Source organism: Camelina sativa, chromosome 6 (assembly GCF_000633955.1).
Source record: "Camelina sativa cultivar DH55 chromosome 6, Cs, whole genome shotgun sequence".
NCBI lineage: Eukaryota > Viridiplantae > Streptophyta > Magnoliopsida > Brassicales > Brassicaceae > Camelina > Camelina sativa.
The window spans coordinates 8,734,046-8,755,028 of NC_025690.1; the positions used below are offsets into that span (position 1 = coordinate 8,734,046).

Below are 20,983 nucleotides of genomic sequence, written 5' to 3' on the forward strand. Positions count from 1 at the left end.
TTCCTTTGTCTCAAAAACCTTCTAGGCTTAAGCTTCCTGTACTTCCCCTAGCTGCAACACCGCTTCAATAGAGATGTGCATCAACCTCCAAAAACTGAACTGCAACAATTTTCCAGCATCTGACTAGAACACCCAACCAAACGCAGAAATCTGTTCCATTTGCATCCACCACTCATCCACTCTCCAGTATCGGTATCTTACGATATAAACCCCATATTGATCCTCTACAATAGCTCCATCATCTTGAGGTAGGTTGGCAGCTCCTCAACATTCGCAGCCCGCGGCTGCACTCCCACCATAGGCGGCACAACTTGAGCCTGCACTGGTACCGCCTTTGGGAACCGCTCTAACAGCAACATCAACAAGTCCACCAAGCGATCATATCGATACTGGGCTCCACCTACTGCAACCCCACAATTAGGTTATCAGCACTTCCGACACTCACACTACCTAACCCCTCAGGTCTCTCCTAATACGCTTATGACCCTTTGACGTGCCTCTTTGTGGAACTCTGGCCACACTCTCACTGGCCTCGAGAATCTGCCAAACCCTGACCACACCCACATTCATGACCAACAACTCCAACACCTCGAACCACTGCACTACTAAGAACAAAAGGTAGAATCAAGTCAAACCACACACGAAAGCATACAACATTGAAGGCTCAAAGAGAATGTTCTAGGACCCCATGCCACACACAATTAACTAATTCACATAATCAATCCACACATGAAATCTAAACAACAACAACGCAAGAACAATGAATCCGTACCTAGAACTGTAAGGGCTCTGATACCAAACTGAAACAAACGGACCCCTTTATTTTTAATACAGTAAGTAACTAGTGATTCCATACTCACTAACAAGCTAACAACATTCAATTCGAATAGCGGAAATAACCAACATTAAATCAGCAATTATCCAACCATAAACCATTGTCCAATAAATGTTTACAAATCATAAACCAACAATTCTGAAACAAACAACGTGAACCAAGGAACTAGCAACCTAGGCAATAGTCTAATGATCCAACTTTAACAACCTAATAGAAGCTAGAAATTAACCAATCAAGCCACTAGAACATCCTCCTCTTCATTGCCTTGATTCCACTATCATACTTTGTCTTTACCTGCACTGCAACACAAAAGAGATGCATAAGTATTTCCAGAAACACTTAGTGAGCCAATCCTCCCATCTACTAGGCTATATACACACGCAATAAGAATCTCAAAGCAATAAACAACAATCATAACCAAAACATGAATCAAACAAGACATGTCAGCCGTTTGCTTAACACTGACACAGATCTCCAGTGTCGACCGACACAGACCTCCAGTGTTGACCGACACAGACCTCCAGTGTCGACTGACACCCTCCTCGGTCCTTCGCAAAACATCATGAGTTGGTGTCGACCGACATCCTCCTAGTGTGGATAGACACTAATGTCATATCATCGAGTCCAGAAGCCACCATCAACCAAAACTCGGCTTCCAAAGCCACAAATCATTCAGGGAACATCAAAGCAGCCAATACAAGGCAAAAGGAAACACGAAAAACACACAAACAAGCAAGGAGTCAATCCACCAAACCATAGAACACAGAAGTAGAGAGATCTCGTACTCAGATAAGCCATGGTCATGCACTAACCTTTGTTTGATTGAAACTAATGAAGAACAGCAAGCTCAAAGCCCTCTATAAACCTTTGAGCGTCACGCCATGCTCAGATCTCTTTTCCAACGCTAAAAACACACCAAAACAGGCACAAAAACCTTCTTCTTCGTTATAGAACAATTTCTCAAGGAATTATGTTTCTCTCTTCTCTCTGGAACAAAAAATGGCCAAAAATGCCTCTCGAGCATCGACTTCAACCTTAAATAGGAGCCTTAGGGGTTGTCCAGTTAAACCTTGCCAAACCAGAAAAATTAAAATTAATCTGAGCACCAACCGATTAGTGGTATCGACTGACATCATTCCTTGATGTTGACCGATATCCAAACCAAGAATTCGGTTTACGGGTGTTACAGCCACTGTCAACTCAGTCTTCATTTTCCTCATCTAGATTTCACACCACTAAAGAAAGTTACACGGAAGAACTCTACATGATCATAGAAATTGTTATAAGCTACCAATCCTAGCTTAACACATGTTATTTTTTTTTTTACTTTATGTATATGAATGATCTGTTGAACTCTTATTGTTGCTATAAAACTTAAAACATCATGTTTCACACACTAATAATGATCCTAACTAATGAAAAACTTCAAGAAAATTTATTCATTAAACCAATAAGTATTACAAAAAAACCAACTCTATAATCAAAAGCATATGAACTAAATTAGCAGTTTAACTAACCGCCACTAATCTTAGAGACAACAACTTGAATAATAGATAATAGTTTGACAACATTTGTGGTATAGAAAGTGACTGGAGACTTTTGTATCTGTCCATTCTTCCATTCTTCTTCGCACTCGCGCATAAATTTTGCACCTTTCGTTGCAGAATCTTGAGCACCTGCTGCAAACATGTCTTCATGTGCTTGTTCCCAAGATTTTTGGAAAAGTTTAGATGCTAGATGGTAACTCGCAAGACAAAACTTTATTCTTTCAGTTCCAACCGGACCATCAAACTTCTGGCGGACTTTGTTGATTTGTTTGGCTGCATTGGTCACTTGGCCTTGGCATTTAGAAATCTGATAATAAATCTTAGTAAGAAATAAAGACACTTTTATTTTTAGCAAAGGAATAAAGCAGATTCTCTCATCTCTCAATTTTCATGTGGATGGCTTGTTCCCTTTATAATAGATATTTAGTTTTAGTGTTTATTTCCTATACAATTAATTATATATACTAGATTTTGGTTCCACGCATGAATGTATTTTATACTTTTATATAGAACTAAATTTAGATATATCAGTTATAAATTTTAAACTTCTTAAAATTTTATAATTTACTATATACAGAAAATTTACTATATATGTATGTTGAACACACAATTTTTATATTAATTGAGTAATATATGTTCGTTTTAAAAAATTCAAATCATAATATAAAAAAGAAAAAATATACAGAAAAATATACATTTTATTAAATTTATGTATCATATGAGGATTCACTATATTTAAATTTTAAAATAATAAAATTTTTGATAGGAGAAATTTTTTTTTAGTATGTAATAAATCTTCTAAATATCTATATTAATTATAGAATATTATGTATATGGATATTTAAAATATTTTAATTCTGTTTGGTTATAAGGATAGTAAAGAGAATTAACTAAACTTGTTTGGATATGAATATAAGCATTAAATGGCATTTAATGGTAAATGTTTTCATAAACATATTTTTGAGCAAAAAAGTGCAGCAAAAATACTAGTATAGAATTATAAAAAAATAAAACACACTAGTTGAAAAAATAAAAAAATAAAAATAAAACACACTAGATCTTGTTTTAGCAGTATTTTCCACCTATACACTTTGTGTGTTTTAGACAGTGTTCAAGAAAGCGCTAGGCGGTATCTGGGCGGTGACCCAACGCCTAGCGCCTAGAACGCTTAGTCGGGGCCTAGACAGTTTTTAGGCGGTTTAGGCGTTTACAACATAAAACATTATATATATATATATAATTATATTAAAATATATGTTATAAAAATTAAAAATTTATAAACAACGGTAAGAAAAATACATTTATTTAAGTTATATTAACAACATATAGATGTTATAATTACGTATATAGATATAAAACATAATAATTTAATTATATGTAATTTAAAAATCAAAAATAAATATTAAAATAAAATGTATGTAATTTTAAGCGGGTTAGGCGGTCATCTAGGCGTCTGCTGAGAAGACGACGCCTAGGCGGCTGCCTAGACCGCTTCTTGAACACTGGTTTTAGATATATAGTTATAGAAATATCTACATAATAATTAAAAGAATTACAAAATAATTATTTAACGTTACCGAATCACAAGAACGTCATAAAAGCCATTTGCGTCTAGTATACGTGTGTCTGTTCCAATGTATTTCAAGCAGAAATTCACGTCTTTTGTCTCCTTACAAAGTGCGCACATGTCTTTGATAAGCATTGCATTTGCAGTTGTAAACGCTAAGAACACGAATAATGACAACGACAAAGGAGAAGTTATGTGTTTGAGCATTGTGGCCATATTGAGAATTACGAAGATACAAATGTGTTTGTTATTTTCTCTTTTGTATGTTTCAAACATTTTATTAAATAATCTTAAACAGTCAAAATATAGTTATATAATCTTAAATTTAGCAATCAAAATACAGTTTTACAATCTTAAACACTGAACAAAACAAACAAAATTGATAAATATAACTTTAAATTAAAAAGATTTAGTTAAAAAAAATCGTCCGCGGTGTACTGCGGATTAAAATCTAGTTAAGAATAAACATAAAGAACGAAACGAAACCATGCTAAATTTAAAACCCCCAGTATTTGGATTCATCGTTTAAATTCTAGTGTGAAACAACACAAACATATGCCCTGTTGTTTTATTGATCGCTGCAATAGCGACTGCGAATGAAAATTAAAGAGAGGGAAGCTGAACGGACGACACATTTCTTTTAAAATTAGTCGCTGAGTTTTTTGGAACTGATGAGGTGAAAGTATTTTCTAATCGCTGGTTTTTTTTTACGACTCCACAATCGTTGTATCACATTTCCAGTTTTTCCAATCTCACTTTCATTTTTTCTGGCGTTACTTTTATTACAGTTTTACATTGTCGTTTTGCTTTCATACTATTACGTTCACCGTCGTTTTATACAGTCGCTGTCTTTATATCATGGATCACCAAAAGAACAGGGCCATAGTTTTTTTTTGTTCAACGATTACAAACATAGTTAAATATATAAAGAGAACTCTCCGTCGAGTTGTTTTCAAGTTAAGATATGTGTTGATCAGGCCCTTACTACTTTTAAGGGAAACCTTTATGTGGTTAACCTTGGTAAATGCGAGGATGGAGCTCGGATTTGGATTTGGTGTCCAAGAGGACCAATTTCATTTTATGATCCAAAGTCGTTAGTTCGATCATGAGATTTTAGTGTGAGGATTGAACTCGGTTTATGTACTTGTATTGTATGAAAGAGTATGTACTCTTGAAAGTTCGTTTGAATATAGATAGAAATGAATTCAGCTCTATGGGAGAGTGAATGAAATTGTCGCGAGGTGGTGCCTAATTATGTGAAGAGTAAACTCAACACTTAGGTTCCTCCGAAGTAAACTTATTTCCCCAAGAGTTGGGAGACTGGAAGAATCTTCAAGGAGTGGAATCTAGTTTTGCGAAGAGCGAGCTTGACTCTTACAAACAAAACCAACTCTAAAAAAATAAGAAGCACATAAATTATTGTAACAGCCCAAGCATCACCTTGCTTAGCAGATCCCATGTCCACACCCGATTCATGGGCCTAATTTGATTAGTGGGCCCCATGTCCAATTCTGGCCCAGTACCCATTCATATCTGACGGCCGGTTTGCTACGTTGGGAGACTTAAAGACTTGTTTATCGTCCCTATACATCACCACATATTCTTTTCCTGTGTTTTGTCCTCGCTCACGCAGTTTCGACAATCACTTCCCAGAAGGCCATCCATCCTGAAATTACTTCAGCATAAGCACGCTTAACTCTAGAGTTCTCTCAGGACCTTTGACCGAAAAGATAAGTGCACTTTGGTGAATTATTTTAAACCTCTCTACAAACCGGGGTGTCAAAATTTACCCCCATTAAGAGTTTGCAACGTCCTTGTTGCACAACAAGACCGTCACCCCCGATGGTGTGAGCCTAGTCGACTCCACACTCATCTTGGTTTGACTCTAATACCACTTGTAATGCTCCGACCGTCACCTTTCTTCGTGGGCCCCACATCCACACATGATCCATAGGCTTATCTCGACTAGTGGGCCTTACCTCCACTCCTTGCCTGTAGACCCATCTATCTCGGACGACCGGATTACTACGTCTGTGAGGTTTTATAGACTTGTTTACCGTCTCTACAAATCACTATATGATATTTTCATGTGTTTTGTTCTCACTCGCATAGTTCTGACAATTACTTCCAGAAATGTCATCCATTCTGAAACTACTCCAGCATAAGCTGCTTAATTTTAGAGTTCTCTCAGGATCTTTTACCAAAAAGATAAGTGTATTTTAGTGACATAGATGGTCAAATCAATTCTTTTAAGCTTCTCTACAAAATGGAATGTCACAATCATTGAGACAATAACTTATATAATAAATAAGAGTTTCAACATTTATATTATAAAAAGTAACGCAAGACTTTTGTATCGGTCCATTCTTTTTCCACCCATCTTCGCACTCCCGCATATAGTTTGCACCATCTGTTGCAAATATATGAGCCATTGCTGCATACGTGACTTCATGTGCTTATTCATAAGCTTTTTGGAAAAGTTCATATGCTAACTCGTAATTCTTAAGACAAAAATATATTTGTTGAGTCCCAATCAGACCATTAAACTTTTGGCGAACTTTGTTTATTTGTTTGGCTGCATTGGTCACTTGGATTTACATTTAGAAATATGATAATAAATCTTGTCACGCCCCGACCGACACCTCTTAATGGGCCCTTTGTCCAATCCCAGTTCATGGGTCCACCTTCCTTAATGGGCCTTAAGTCCTCTCACTAGGCCCATAAGCCCATCTATATCCGACGGTTGGTTTGCTACGTCCGGGAGGCTTTAAAGACTTGTTACCATACCTACAAGTCACCACAAAATATTTTCCTGTGTTTTGTCCTCACTCGCACAGTTCCGACAGTCACTTCTCAGAAGATCACCAATCCTGAGACTACTCCAGCTCAAGCACGCTTAACTCTGGAGTTCTCTCAGGACTCTTGACCGAAAAGATAAGTGCATTTTGGTGATATAGGTGGCCTAATCAATTCTTTTAAGCCTCTCTGCAAAACCCAAGTGTCACAAATCACCCCCACTAACATATCGCAACGTCCTCATTGCGCACCAAAACTATCACCCCCGACAGTGTTAGCTCACTCGACTCTACACTCGTCTGGGTTCGGCTCTGATACTACTTGTAACGCCCCGACCGCCACCTCTTAATGGTCCCCATGTCCAATTTGAGTCCATGAGCCGACCTTCCTTAATGGGCATCACGTTCCAACAGTCACTTCCCGGAAGGTCGTCCATCCTAAGACTACTCCAGCTCAAGCATGTTTAACTCTAGAGTTCTCTCAGGACCCTTGACCGAAAAGATAAATGCACTTTGGTGAATAGGTGGCCAAATCAATTCTTTTAAGTCTTTCCGCAAATCCGAGTGTCACAAATCTCAATAAGAAATCAACGCATTTTTATTTTTAGCAAAGGAATAAAGCAGATTTTCCCATCTCTCAATTTTCATGTTTATTGCTTGTTCCCTTCATAATTGATATTTAGTTTTAGTGTTTTTTTCCTATACAGTTAATTATATATACTAAATTTTGGTCCCACACATGAATTTATTCTATACATTCATATTATATAAAATTTAAGAATTATATAGTTTAAATAGTATAGAATAATAAAAATTAAAACAGTGACTATACTTTGTGTGTTTTAGAAATATCATTATAGAAATCTCTACATTCCCTAAATAAAGGAATTTCATACAATAGATACAATGTTAGGTGCTAATTGGTCTCAACTTTTGTACTATGGTGAGATCTTTCGCCAACGCATCTTCCTGAATTGGGACTTTAAAACTCCATTACTTCAGGTTGCTCTGGGAATTACCAAGAAGAACAGACTTGCTTCCGGTGGTACCCCTTGTTTTATATACTATACTCTACACTACTGTCTCTTATTTTTACTTGTAATCTTGGGGGAGATAAAACATGGATATTTTAATATTTATGCTTATATTGGTCACTTCAACGGAAATGCTATAAAGCTCAGCATTTAGAGAGGATCCTTCTCCAGCTTCTTTTGGACTTTTAAGGTTTGATTGCTAAGAGCAAATGCTTGCCCCTGTATCTTTTTGTTTTGCTTCTGTTGATGTTCACGTACTAGTGAAAGTGAAATCTTGTTCCTTTTGCTCCTTCCTCTAAAAATTCACAACGCTTATATCATGGCATGTGTAATAAATACAAACAATAGGAATAGCTGGAGCATGAGTTTTAGAACCTCGACTATCTAGCATAGAATACTAGTATCAAACAGTAGGAATGGAGGATGCAAAAAACAGAGATTGGGGCAGTAATTAACTTGTTTGACTGATTAGTGTTTCACTTTGTGTCCTTCCATGAGGTTTGCGGACAAGAAGAAGAAGAAGACAAGAAATTCTTAGTCTAACTTTTTAGCAACTATCAATGGATCAATGAAATTTTACATTAAGAAGTTCTTAATCTAACTTTTTTCAAAATTTATAATAAAATTTTGTTAAGCTACGTTCTTAAAATACATTGATGGAGATGCTCTTAGATGTTTGATTAGTGTCTTTCGTCTAGTGGCACTGTCCACTCAGCCGTCATTTTCCTCATTTCGATTTCACACCACCAAACAAAGTTATATGGAAGAACTCTACATGATCATATTAATTGTTATAAGCATTCAACCTTTAGAAACTAGGGGAAACAAATTCAGTAAAGCTATCTCTCTAAAAACTCGAATCAAAACTAGTTAGCAAAAGGGAATTGAAATCTCTTGAGGAAGAAGTTAGGGTTTTCGCTCAAGAACAAGTAAAAGTAGAAGAATTGTATTAACTGTTGGATGGATTACAATGGAGAAGCCTCTCCCTTTTTATACAATTTCATTTGATCACAAAATATATTAACTTTCTTTGTAGTCCGAAACAAGATATGGAAAGTTCCCATCTCTTCCTCAAGTCGGCCGTCGGGCAAATCAAGAAGTCGGCTTTTCATCAATGGGGCTGGGCCTCTTCGTCCGAACAGGCCTTAAGTAGATCATCAGTTAGGACCCTTAACCGGATTCCCGGTTAAGTAATCAATTTATCTTTCTGGCTCAGATCGGTATGTTGGGGGTACTAAATCCCGCACCAACAATTAGCCCCCCTCAGTTCAGAATATTCGGAAATAAATTCGAATTTTGGAACTTTAGGGAAGAAAATATCCGATCTAAACCATAAAGAAAAAGAGATTTAATATTTATTTACCTTTTACTTAATCCTCATCCACGTGTCACAGCGGCGTTACAATCATAATCCCACAGGATGATCAACGCCCCTGGAGCCCTCTGGAAGGATACGTTTGTCTTTATGAAGACTATTTCACCGAATGCCGGCTTTGGTTTCCGATTCCAGCTGTACTATCGCAGTATGCTCAACAATGCAGGATACCGATCTGCGAATTCGCTACAGGCAGTATTTGTAACTTCGTTGCTGCTCTTACTATAGCGACCGAAGTGGGAATTAAGATCGGAGTTCAATGCTTCGAACAACTTTCCAACTTCAAAATTTCAAAAAGCAAGGAGAAATGGGAGGTGAATATGAAACCGAAACATAATTTCCTCCCCAGCAAAAAAGTTAGCAATTTCAAAAAGTGGGCTGCCCGCTGGGCATCCATCGGAGAGTGTGGAATGGAAATCCGGGTAGATTTTTAATTTCTCGTTTGTTTTGATCGATCACAACACTTCTAACTTGTTTTAACTTCCCGTTCTTTATTTTCAGATCGCCCATTCTGTCCAACACGTCTAGCTTGCGGTTATTAATCCGTCTGAGACGCACTACTATCTGACACTAATCGGCGGTGGAAATTTATCACTCGCATTTGTGTCGAAAGAGCGATGGGCAAAGCGAGGACAACGTTCCCGAGTTTCGCGAGTTCGCTGGGGCAAGCCTCAGAACCTATCGAATCATGCGTAATCAAGGCTAGCGCCCTCGAAACTGTGCATCCAAACTCCCTCAATGAAGGCTGATCTGACAACGTCCCTGTTCAAGACGTTGATGAACATGTCGACATAGTCGGGTTGGAGGACACCGTGGAAGCAGGTGATCCTTCTTTGATTCTAGATGAGGCTAACTCCCTGACCACCGAACAGAACATCCTTCCGCCTGAAACTGGGGAGAGAAGAAAAAAGAAGAAGAAGAAGCAGGATAAGGGGAAGAAAATCGGGGATCCTGAATCGCAATCCAGGGTTAATCGCAAACGCTCGAATGACGATGCCGGGTTGGAATCCACTGATTGATTCTGCCTAAAAAGGGGAAATGACAGAACTGATCGATTTGCCTTGGACTACTTTGGTGACGGTCCCCTGGTCACGAGCCGAGCAGCCTCCGGTGAACTATTTTGGAATATGAAGATCTCCTCTCGGATTCTTCCAGAAGCAGGAAAATTGGAGTTCGAACAAGCATACCTCGACATCGCTAAATCCCATTTAATGGTCTGTATTACTATTTTCCCTCAACTTGTTTGAACTTTGTATGGGCGATCTGACACTCCTTCTTCTTTTCTCTTCTTTTCTTTTGTTGAACAGACCGCTGCTAAAATCAACAAGCTGACTCAATTGTACGATAGGCGGTTGAAATCAGTATCGACTTCTGGATTCGAGTTCGATAAAGTAAAGGAATGCTTAGAACAGGTTCGAACGGATAGCAAGGCCAAATATGACATGATCAAGGAGCTACAAGCTATTATCGCTGAAAAAAGACGAAGTCATTGCGAATTCTGAAGCGAAGATTGACGATCTGAACTTCCAGACGCTTACTCTCAAAGAAGAGAAATCCGTACTGCAGCGGGAGTGTGATTAAATGAAGGCCAAGCTGGACTGCAAAGTCAACTGACTCCGCCAGGTTCATCTGGAAAAGTGCAGCAAACGGCGAAGAAGGCACAAACCCGATTGGACAGGGTGAAAGCCTACCTGCTCGAGCAAAATACGGTAGTTCGCCCCAAGGAGGATATGCTGAACCAGGCTTTTGGGATTCAAGAGATGGTGCGGTATTTGATCGAAAAAGGGGTAGTCATTCCTGAGGAGCAAATCGCGAAGATCAACGAGAAGAAAACACAGGCCGAGGAACGTGTCGATGTGTTGGACGTCACCGAACTGAGAGAGAATGACCTTGTCATGTCTCCTAATTCGTGAATTGGAGATCCATCCCTGGGGACTAGTACAAATATCCTAGAATTCTCTCTGATTCGTAAACTCGAAACGAAGTAAAATTCATAAAGAATGTCAAGTTCCGTCGGCCGTGTTGATTCCCCAGTTGAGATTGGAAATAATGTCCCGACGTTTTCGAATTCGGAGGCTATCGAAAGGGGAATGCCTTTTTATCCGAACATTCGAGCTTCATGGATGCTGATGTTCCGTGTTAGTCCGGAAGCAAGAGCGAAACTGGAAACTTTCCTTCTTCAGATTGAAGAACGTCATGCCGAATATCGCAGCCGCCTTGCTACAGCGGAACGATTTGTTATGCAAACTAAAACTTCTTGAAGCTCATCCAAGATTCTGGATCGCGAATGGTCTCCACAGAGTGACTGCTATTCCATCATGCTTGATCGAATATTGCAAAGAAATCTACTACTCGGTGAACTCTGTGCCGAGTTTTTCTCTGAGCGGCGAATTCATGCCCTCCGAAGTGAAACCTTTCTATATGAACAAACGCGCCGATAACATAGAGATCGCTGCAACTCATGCCTTTGTTCATCAGGTAAATTCTTATACTTAACTTATAATGTGTCTTTCCTAGAATCAATCATAACTGAAGATTTTTTGGCATGCACATCGAATCCATTCATCGAGATAGAGCCACAAACTCTACTATCATCGGCTGAAGAAGAACGGGATTGATGACCGTTTAGCTGTACTGGAAGCCGAGGTCGCCACTTTGAAAGTGAAGAGAAAAAGGGCCATCAGCCGTCTCGACGAGGCCAAACAGAAGATCAGGGCACTAGAATCTCGTCCCGACAAAAGGGAGAAAACAGGACTTCAGCTGATATGGCCTATGCCAAAACGCCTTAGGACAGATACTTGAAAAATTGCAGCTGAGATTACCCTCAGTTCCGAATAATTGATGTACTTGCAATTAGTGATTTGAACCACTTTTATATTAACATTATTTTATGAAATACTGTCAAATTTAAAAACTTTTATGTGTACAATGTACAAGAAGCAGGAGGTCTCCCGACTTATATCAAGTCATTTTTATGTTCGACAGTAATCCCTCTTGGCGCCAAGGAGATGAATTCTTAATGTGGGACTTTTATCCCTAAGGGAATATGTTTGTTCGGAGGACGAAATGCTGGGCTCGGCTTTTCTCCTTTACTTTAGTTCGGAAGTCGGACTGCGAAACTATTCTTTGGATTCGGCTAACAATTCCGTCCAAACTAAAGGTTGGGTGCGAAATAAATTCTCTGGGTTTGGCTTATCCCTACCAATGAAATATAGACGTTGGGTGCGAAGTAAATACTCTGGGTTCTGCTTATCCCTACGTTAGTAAGTTTGTGCACTGTGAGGCAATTTAATCACCTGGTCAGGGTGTCAAAGAATTTCAGTTCGGTCCGAACTGAAATTCAAAATATATTAATGAGTTTTGTCCGAACTAACGAGAAAGGAATGACGATGATTGTATTTCATTAATAAAGTATGTGTATATATACATATAATAGGTTTAATCCGAACAGCATAACTTTATAACAATAGGTTCCTCTATCCGTGATAAATGCCGTTTTTTTGCGATCCGTCAAACTTATGGCGATCTGGTTGTATCCGTAGAAAGCATCCATGAATGAGAGCAATTGGTTTCCTGCCGTGGCTTCGACGAGTCGGTCTATGTGCGACAAAGGGAAGCTATCCTTAGGACACACCTTGTTGAGATCGGTGAAGTCCACGCAGACTCTCCATTTTGCGTTCTTCTTTTTGACGACGACCGGGTTTGCCAACCAATATGGGTACTGGACCTCCATTATTTGATCTGCTTTGAGTAAGCGTTTGAGTTCGTCTTGGACTGCTTTTGCCCGATCTGGACCCAGACGCCTGCATTTCTGTCTAACTGGTTTGAATGTTGGGTCGATATTAAGCCTGTGGCAGATGACATTGGGGCTAATTCCGACCATGTCCTTTGTCGACCAAGCGAATGTGGAAGACCGAGTTTGCAGGAAAGCGATGAGTTGTGCCTTAACATTGTCGTCCAATTCGGCCCCCACCCCGATAGTTCGTGATAGATCCATAGATTTGAGCAGGTCTCGCTCTGGCTTATGAGGACCGAAGAGATGGTCCCCTCTCTGTAATTGCTATGCGTCCTGATTTTTCCTTTGCTTCTTTTCGATGATGGAACAAGTTCGGGCCATCCTTTGATCGCTATAGAGCATACAGATTTCTGTTTGGCTAGGGAATTTAAGGCAGAGATGGTAGGTTGATGGTACGGCTTGCATCGCGTATATCCATGGTGACCCCAGAATGGCGTTGTAAATTGGGGGTGCATCGACGACCACGAATTTAGTTTTCCGGGTCACTCCTCCAGCACACACTTGCAGTTTTACATTGCCCATCGACATTTTAACGATCCCGTCGTAGCCAGTCAACATTCGGGTCTCAGGTTTCACCTGCTCGGGTGTGATGCCCATCTTCTCTAATGTTTGCCAGAACAGAACATTTACGGTACTTCCAGTATCCACCAAGACTCTTTCGACGTCGAATTCGCCCATAGTTACTTCGACGACCAGGGGATCCGAGTGAGGGTGTTAAATCCCTTTAGCGTCTTTCGCGGTGAATGATATGGGATCCGAATAGAGCGGGGGTTCGTCCGAGGCCGCTTGAAGACTACAAATTTGGCGTGCCCGTTTTTTTAATGCCCAAACGGAATCAGTGCAATCTTCTGGCAGGCCAAGTATCATGGTTATTCGACCTCGGTGAGGGGAGTTAGCTCGCTTGGGGTTCTGTCCCCGTTGTCTCTTTGGGGGACCGGGTAGCTTGTTTTCTTTGGGCGTCTCTTCTTGATTGTCGGCGAACACCTGATTTGCTGGCTGTGGAATAAGGTTAGTGGGGCCGTTGTTTGCATAAATGCGACCGTGTGCCCCATGACCACCATTAGATCGACCACCCTGCCATCCTCCACGGCGACCTCTACCCCCTCGGGAACCTCGGGGTTGAAACACGGCTTCTACTTCGCCCGACATATATTTTCCATAAAGATAATTCTTTAAGTGCATACACTCGTGCGTGGAGGTACCATATGGAAGTCGCAGTACAATTCCTTTGGATCGGGTGTCGACTTAGTTTGTCCGTCGACTTCAGAAACTGGGTGAACTATCCCCTTCTTTCGGTCCTGAGGGTCTTGGTGTTTTCAGGGCTCGTGGTATACCTCCCGATTCCTGACTCTCGTGGGGGATGGAGGTTCAGGTACAGTTTTCGCGGCCAACCGGGCATCTTCATCTTACACGAGTGCAAATCGGGAGGCTCGATGTAGCGCGTCATCGAGGTCTTTGGGTTCCCGGATGTTGAGGTCTTTTCGTAAGGCCGAACCGGGAAGTAGACCATTTCTGAAAGCGGCGATTGCAGCATCCTCCGGGAAGCTTCCAATGGGCTCGCCTGGTTCTTGTTTGTCGACGAACAGTTGGCAGTATCCAATATCCCTTTGTTCGTCAGTAAACCGCGCTTTGGCCACGGTTGCCATGAACGACATCATGAAAAGGACGGGATCCTTATCTCCGAGTTAGGTTGGGAGCTTCAATTTGACGTTTGGTATGGCGGCCTGCAGGATCCGCTGTGTGAAAGGAATACGGCGAGTAACTTCGACAATCCTGTCGATCTCGGGGGCTGTACTGATAGCCCGATGGAGGAGAGAATTCATGCCGCGAATCTGCGACTGGATTTCCTCAATCTCAAGGCGAGGTCCCATGCTTGTGGAAGGGGTGGCTTGGATGACCGAGGTCTCACGGATCCGTGAGTTTAGATTCGGCGGCCGGATGACCGATGTCGCCAGGGGAGGAAGAGTCCTTCGTTCCGCTTGGTCGTCCGTCAGTATGTCCGAGAAGTCGAGACAACGCGTAAGATCGCCTGTCCTGGTTGCGGGCGATTGCTCCGCAGAGAGTGTTGACGGGGTTGTCTGAGTTACGACAGCATTGACTCTTTGGTTGGTGTCAAAGATCATCTGGTAGATCTCCTTGGTCATGGTACCGAGCAAGACCTTAAAGTCCTCCATGGAGACAACCTGCGGGATTGGTACTGCCATCGTTGCACGACCTGAGGAGTCTTCGGTTCGGACGCCAGGTTGCTGCTCCGTAAGACGCATCGTTTCCCCGTTCGAAGCTTGTTTCTCCAAGCGCTCTGCTTCGAGATCGTCCGGGTGTTTGCAGGTTCGCTCCACCCCCTGGTCGAGGTTGCCTTCGACTCCGGTTTTAGCTGGGAGTTCGGTGTGGCTATTGGTCAAATCAACCGAAGCGGTGGTGTTGCGACGGACAGAGACGGCGGTGCCTTGCGTGGTTGGAGCATCACCGGCGTTTTTTAATCCGAACAGCATAACTTAAAGGAGAGATTGCGTGGTTGGATGCAAAAAACAGAGATTGGGGCAGTAATTAACTTGTTTGACTGATTAGTGTTTCACTTTGTGTCCTTCCATGAGGTTTGCGGACAAGAAGAAGAAGAAGACAAGAAATTCTTAGTCTAACTTTTTAGCAACTATCAATGGATCAATGAAATTTTACATTAAGAAGTTCTTAATCTAACTTTTTTCAAAATTTATAATAAAATTTTGTTAAGCTACGTTCTTAAAATACATTGATGGAGATGCTCTTAGATGTTTGATTAGTGTCTTTCGTCTAGTGGCACTGTCCACTCAGCCGTCATTTTCCTCATTTCGATTTCACACCACCAAACAAAGTTATATGGAAGAACTCTACATGATCATATTAATTGTTATAAGCATTCAACCTTTAGAAACTAGGGGAAACAAATTCAGTAAAACTATCTCTCTAAGAACTCGAATCAATATTAGTTAGAAAAAGGGAATTGAAATCTCTTGAGGAAGAAGTTAGGGTTTTCGCTCAAGAACAAGTAAAAGTAGAAGAATTGTATTAATTGATGGATGGATTACAATAGAGAAGTCTCTCCCCTTTTATACAATTTCGTTTGATCACAAAATATATTAACTTTCCTTTTAGTCCGAAACAAGATGTGGAAAGTTCCCATCTCTTCCTCAAGTAGGCCGTCGGGCGAATCAAGAAGTCATCTTTTCATCGATGGGGCTGGGCCTCTTCGTCCGAACAAGCCTTAAGTAGATTATCAGTTAGGACCCTTAACCGGATTCCCGGTTAAGTAATCAATTTATCTTTCTGGCTCAGGGCGGTATTTTGGGGGTGTTAAATCCCGCACCAACACAACCCTAGCTTAACACATGTTATTTTTTAACTTTACATATCTGAATGATCTGTTGAACCTTTAATGTTGCTATGAGACTTAAAACATCATGTTCCACACAATAATAATGATCCTAACTAATGAAAAACTTCATAAATTTTTATTCATTAAACCAATAAGTATTACAAAAAACAACTCTATGATGGAAAGCATATGAATTATATTAGCAGTTTAACTAGCCGCCATAAATCTTAGAGACAATAACTTGAATAATAGATAATAGTTTGACAACATTTGTGTTATAGAAGGTGACGAGAGACTTTTGTATCGGTCCATTCTTCCATTCTTCTTCGCACTCACGCATATAGTTTGTACCATCCGTTGTAGATGCTTGAGCACCTGCTGCATCCATGTCTTCATGTGCGTGTTCCCAACATTTTTGGAAAAGTTTAGATGCTACATGGTAACTCGCAAGACAAAAATTTATTCTATGAGTTCCTATCGGACCATTAAACTTCTGGCGGACTTTGTTGATGTGTCTGGCTGCATTGGTCACTTAGTCTTGGCATTTAGAAATCTGATAATAAATCTCAATAAGAAATAAAGATACTTTATTTTTAACAAAGGAATAAAGCAGATTCTCTTGTGTCTCAATTTTCATGTTTATGGCTTGTTCCCTTTATAATAGACATTTAGTTTTAGTGTTTATTTCCTATACAGTTATATATACTATATTTTGGTCCCACGCATGAATTATATATACTATATTTTGGTCCCATGCATGAATTATTCTATACTTTCATATAGAATTTAAGAATTTTATACTTTTATACAGTATAGAATTATAAAAAATTGAAACACACTAGATATTGTTAATAATGTTTTAACACTATTTTCTACCTATACACTGTGTGTTTTAGATATATCTATCTCTACATAATAATTAAAAGAATTACAAACTAGTTATTTAACGTTACAGCAATCACAAGAACGTCATAAAAGCCGTTTGCGTCTAGTATATGTGTGTTCGTTCCAATGTATTTCAAGCAGAAATTCACTTATTTTGTCTCCTTACAAAGTGCGTACATGTCTTTGATAAGCATTGAATTTGCAGTTGTAAACGCTAAGAACACGAATAATGACAACAACAAAGGAGAATTTATGTGTTTGATGAGCATTGTGGCAATATTGAGAATTAAGAAGATACAAATGTGTTTGGTATTTTCTCTTTTGTATGTTTCAAACATTTAATTTATAATAATGACATTGGAAGCTAAAAAAAGGTAAGTAATAAATTACAAAAAAATTATTGCTTCAAATTGAATATTAAACTTGTAATAAAATAAAGATGGTCAAAAAATCTTAATGGCAGTAAATGTTTGGAATAACGGATCACCAGTTCACCACAACTTTGAAACGTATAGTGTGGACAATCAAAATCATGGATTAGCACTACTTCAAAAAAAAAAATTGGTTTTTTTGGATTATACATTCCTGTCCTCACTAGTGTTTTCTTAATTTCAATTTTTATTAGATTCATTTCTCACAATTATTATTACATTCAAAAATACCACTAAATACCACTAAAAAAGTTTTTTTTTTCCAAAAATACCATATTTTAGTTTTTTTTTCTAAAAATACCCTTCAACTTATTAGATAAGATTGTGAGACTATAACAGAAAGATTGACCATCTAAAACGGGAATAATATATATAGGAAAATAGTAAGAAATGATAATATATACTACTATTTATTACCTGTTGTGATGAAGCAAAATACGTGAATCAATGAATACAAAAATTACAACAGAATAAATTACGCAATATCTTTCCTTAGGTGGAGGATCCCACCATCTTGTTCTCTTCTTACATAAACACCATTGGTAAGGAAAAGAAAACACGTGAACGAGGTAGAGCCTAGTGGTCCACGTCATTGCATTTCCACCACGGGTTCAATCCTGTCGTTACCCATCTACACTCTCAAGGTAGGTAATTGAAAACAAAAAAGCCTCTCTCTATATATAGCCTCTCTAAGTCTCTCAAGGTTTTGAGTTGATAAATGTCCAGTGCAAAAGAAATGTTAACAGTCAAAAACACAACTCCAGTCGACGGCGTTGCCCCATCTTCTATCGTACGAGTTACCATCGTTCAAGCCTCCACCGTCTATAACAATACTCCTGCCACTCTAGGTAACGAACTAAATTTTGATCATTTTAATATTATTTTTCGTGGATAATCAGGATCTAATCCTATGGTTATTGAAACGATCAGACAAGGCTGAGAAGTATATTGCGGAGGCGGCGAGCAAGGGAGCGGAGCTGGTCTTGTTCCCTGAGGCGTTTATCGGAGGTTATCCGCGAGGGTTTAGGTTCGGTTTAGCGGCAGGAGTGCACAACGAGGAAGGCCGTGATGAGTTCCGCAAATACCATGCTTCTGCTATTAAAGTTCCTGGTATCATATTCCACTATTTACTTTGGTTTCTCAATTCTTTTGTGCTTTATCTCCAAGTACTGTACAAGAACGTCTAGTAGTATGTGCACCACCCGATCTCGGATCAAATCTTATCGGTTCTAAATATCCATTTGATAGTATATGACGTATGATATGATACTCTTTTTCTTTATGATATACTGTAATAAATAATATTTTAATATCTTTTTTGTTTTTTGTCAACGAAATATTTTATGTAATATATTTAGGATAGTTTCTTATTAAATTATAGAGATTTTTTGTTTTGTTTTGGTGGACACATTCTTATCTGTTTCTAAGCATAACAATATGAGGTTAAAAAATCGGGTTTACTCGAGTAGTTTCTACCCAAAAGCCTCTTTGATTTCTCCTTTATTTGGTTTTAGCTATGGTTGGAGTCCTGGATATGTGTATACGTTTAGGACAGTTGAATTTAAGTCGGAACAATCTAACGTTTTTTTTTTTTTTTTTTTTTTTGAATGAACAAATTAAAGTTAACTTTGAGGACAAAGTTTGATCTGAGTTCTCTATTTTCGTCACTTTTTGATGGAAACTAATTAGAACGAGCATGTAGTTAGTGAGTGTTATAGGCTTATAGCTCCAGTTTAGCTGAGCACTCTCAAAAGCTTGGGACACAAAATGACTCTTTCTTGCACATATGTTTTGGTTCTTGTGATGAATCGACAGGCCCTGAGCTAGACAGATTGGCTGAGTTGGCCGGGAAAAACAATTTGTACTTGGTAGTGGGAGCGATAGAGAAGGATGGGTATACACTCTATTGCACAGCCCTTTTCTTTAGTCCTCAAGGTCGGTTCTTGGGTAAGCACCGTAAGCTCATGCCGACAACTATGGAACGTTGCATCTGGGGTCAAGGGGACGGATCAACCATCCCCGTTTACGACACTCCCATTGGCAAACTCGGTGCTGCTATTTGCTGGGAAAATAGGATGCCCCTCTACAGAACTGCATTGTACGCCAAAGGTCAGCTTTTATTTTAATGCAGTGTAGTGTGACACATATTAAAAACCATTTGATGTATGAATTCTTTTAACAATTTTCGATTTTGGTACGAAGGCATTGAGATTTATTGTGCACCCACTGCTGATGGTTCAAAGGAGTGGCAATCTTCAATGATGCACATTGCACTAGAAGGTGGATGTTTCGTGTTGTCAGCTTGCCAGTTCTGCCTGCGTAAAGACTTCCCTGACCATCCTGATTACTTGTTTACGGACATGGATGACAACAAAGAACAGGATGCTATTGTCTCCCAAGGCGGAAGTGTCATTATTTCACCTTTAGGACAGGTTCTTGCCGGACCAAACTTTGAATCAGAGGGTCTCATCACAGCTGATCTTGGTATATACTCTTTTTTTTGACATTCATCTTAGGCTTTCAGAAATGATTAATTTTTGAAGGCTATATATATAACGCTCTTTTTCTCATCCAGACCTTGGTGATATAGCAAGAGCCAAGTTGTACTTTGATGCGGTCGGACATTACTCGAGACCAGATGTTTTACACTTGACCGTAAATGAGCACCCAAAGAAACCGGTTACATTCGTGACGAAGGTGGAGAAAGCTGAGGATGACTCAAACAATTAGCCGAGATTTGTAATTCCTCTCTCGGAGTTAATGTCAGTCATATCATGGATCAGAGTCGTCAAGTTCGAATATGTTCTAATGCTTATGTTTAAGTTTGTTTATGTTTTTCTTCAATAATATAAGAGAACCAACTGGACAGGGTTCTCTCCATGTATGTTGTTTAATATCAAACCAATTAGTCTTGTATTTAAAGATTGTACCATATTATTTTATCCAATTTGACTCTTGAATCTCGGATAATGTGCAGCTCTAAAACAATGTAGCCAATTGTTATGAATTAGGCTTTGGTTTCAGTTATGTTCTTTATTTTTCCTTTGTATGTCAAGTCAAACACAGATCTTTTGATAAGTTAACAGTGTATGTAGAGTCACAAATAACCATTGAAGCTGAAAAAATATAAAGTTAAGACGAAATAATATTTAATTTTGCCGTCAAGTCTAAAAGTGAGTTTGAAAATTCATTAAATTACTTAATTATTGCTAGGACAAAGATGGTAACCAAAACCAGAGAATTTAAACCATCATATATGCGTTTTATTATTCGGGTTTGGGACGTCTATTTTCTTTTTCTTGTATCGTCAATATTGCTGACTTAATATGGTTTTATAAGGTTTGTTATATAACTTCATCGTCGGGC

The 20,983-nt window shown here is 39.2% G+C and overlaps 3 protein-coding genes and 1 pseudogene across 3 annotated transcripts; 1 reads left to right on the top strand and 3 right to left on the bottom strand.

Annotated features, from left to right (window-relative positions):
- LOC104698824 lies at positions 225-4,165 on the bottom strand. Its single transcript, XM_010414214.1, has 4 exons — positions 3,960-4,165; positions 2,353-2,762; positions 456-602; positions 225-400 (listed from the first exon to the last, which is right to left on the bottom strand). Exons 1-4 carry the CDS (start codon positions 4,163-4,165, stop codon positions 225-227), a joined length of 939 nt encoding a protein of 312 aa, XP_010412516.1.
- LOC104698825 lies at positions 13,214-13,627 on the bottom strand. Its single transcript, XM_010414215.1, has one exon. It carries the CDS (start codon positions 13,625-13,627, stop codon positions 13,214-13,216), a length of 414 nt encoding a protein of 137 aa, XP_010412517.1.
- On the bottom strand, positions 16,513-17,524 carry LOC104698826 (annotated as a pseudogene).
- Positions 18,321-20,587, top strand: LOC104790687 (nitrilase 2-like). The gene is made up of 5 exons (XM_010516467.2): positions 18,321-18,465; positions 18,548-18,727; positions 19,433-19,726; positions 19,820-20,101; positions 20,193-20,587. Exons 1-5 carry the CDS (start codon positions 18,336-18,338, stop codon positions 20,345-20,347), a joined length of 1,041 nt encoding a protein of 346 aa, XP_010514769.1. The 5' UTR covers positions 18,321-18,335; the 3' UTR covers positions 20,348-20,587.

What these genes read in the sequence shown, in the direction of transcription:
- LOC104698824 (XM_010414214.1), bottom strand. Translation starts at nt 4,165, where the DNA reads ATGGCCACAATGCTCAAACACATAACTTCTCCTTTGTCGTTGTCATTA. An exon ending in TGTCTCTAAGATTAGTGGCG is followed by an intron (nt 603 to 2,352) that starts GTTAGTTAAACT and finishes TGTTCTTAGTAG; the next exon opens with TGCAGTGGTTCGAGGTGTTG. An exon ending in TATTAGGAGAGACCTGAGGG is followed by an intron (nt 401 to 455) that starts GTTAGGTAGTGT and finishes GGGTTGCAGTAG; the next exon opens with GTGGAGCCCAGTATCGATAT.
- LOC104698825 (XM_010414215.1), bottom strand. Translation starts at nt 13,627, where the DNA reads ATGGGCGAATTCGACGTCGAAAGAGTCTTGGTGGATACTGGAAGTACC.
- LOC104790687 (XM_010516467.2), top strand. Translation starts at nt 18,336, where the DNA reads ATGTCCAGTGCAAAAGAAATGTTAACAGTCAAAAACACAACTCCAGTC. An exon ending in CAATACTCCTGCCACTCTAG is followed by an intron (nt 18,466 to 18,547) that starts GTAACGAACTAA and finishes TGAAACGATCAG; the next exon opens with ACAAGGCTGAGAAGTATATT. An exon ending in TTCTGCTATTAAAGTTCCTG is followed by an intron (nt 18,728 to 19,432) that starts GTATCATATTCC and finishes ATGAATCGACAG; the next exon opens with GCCCTGAGCTAGACAGATTG.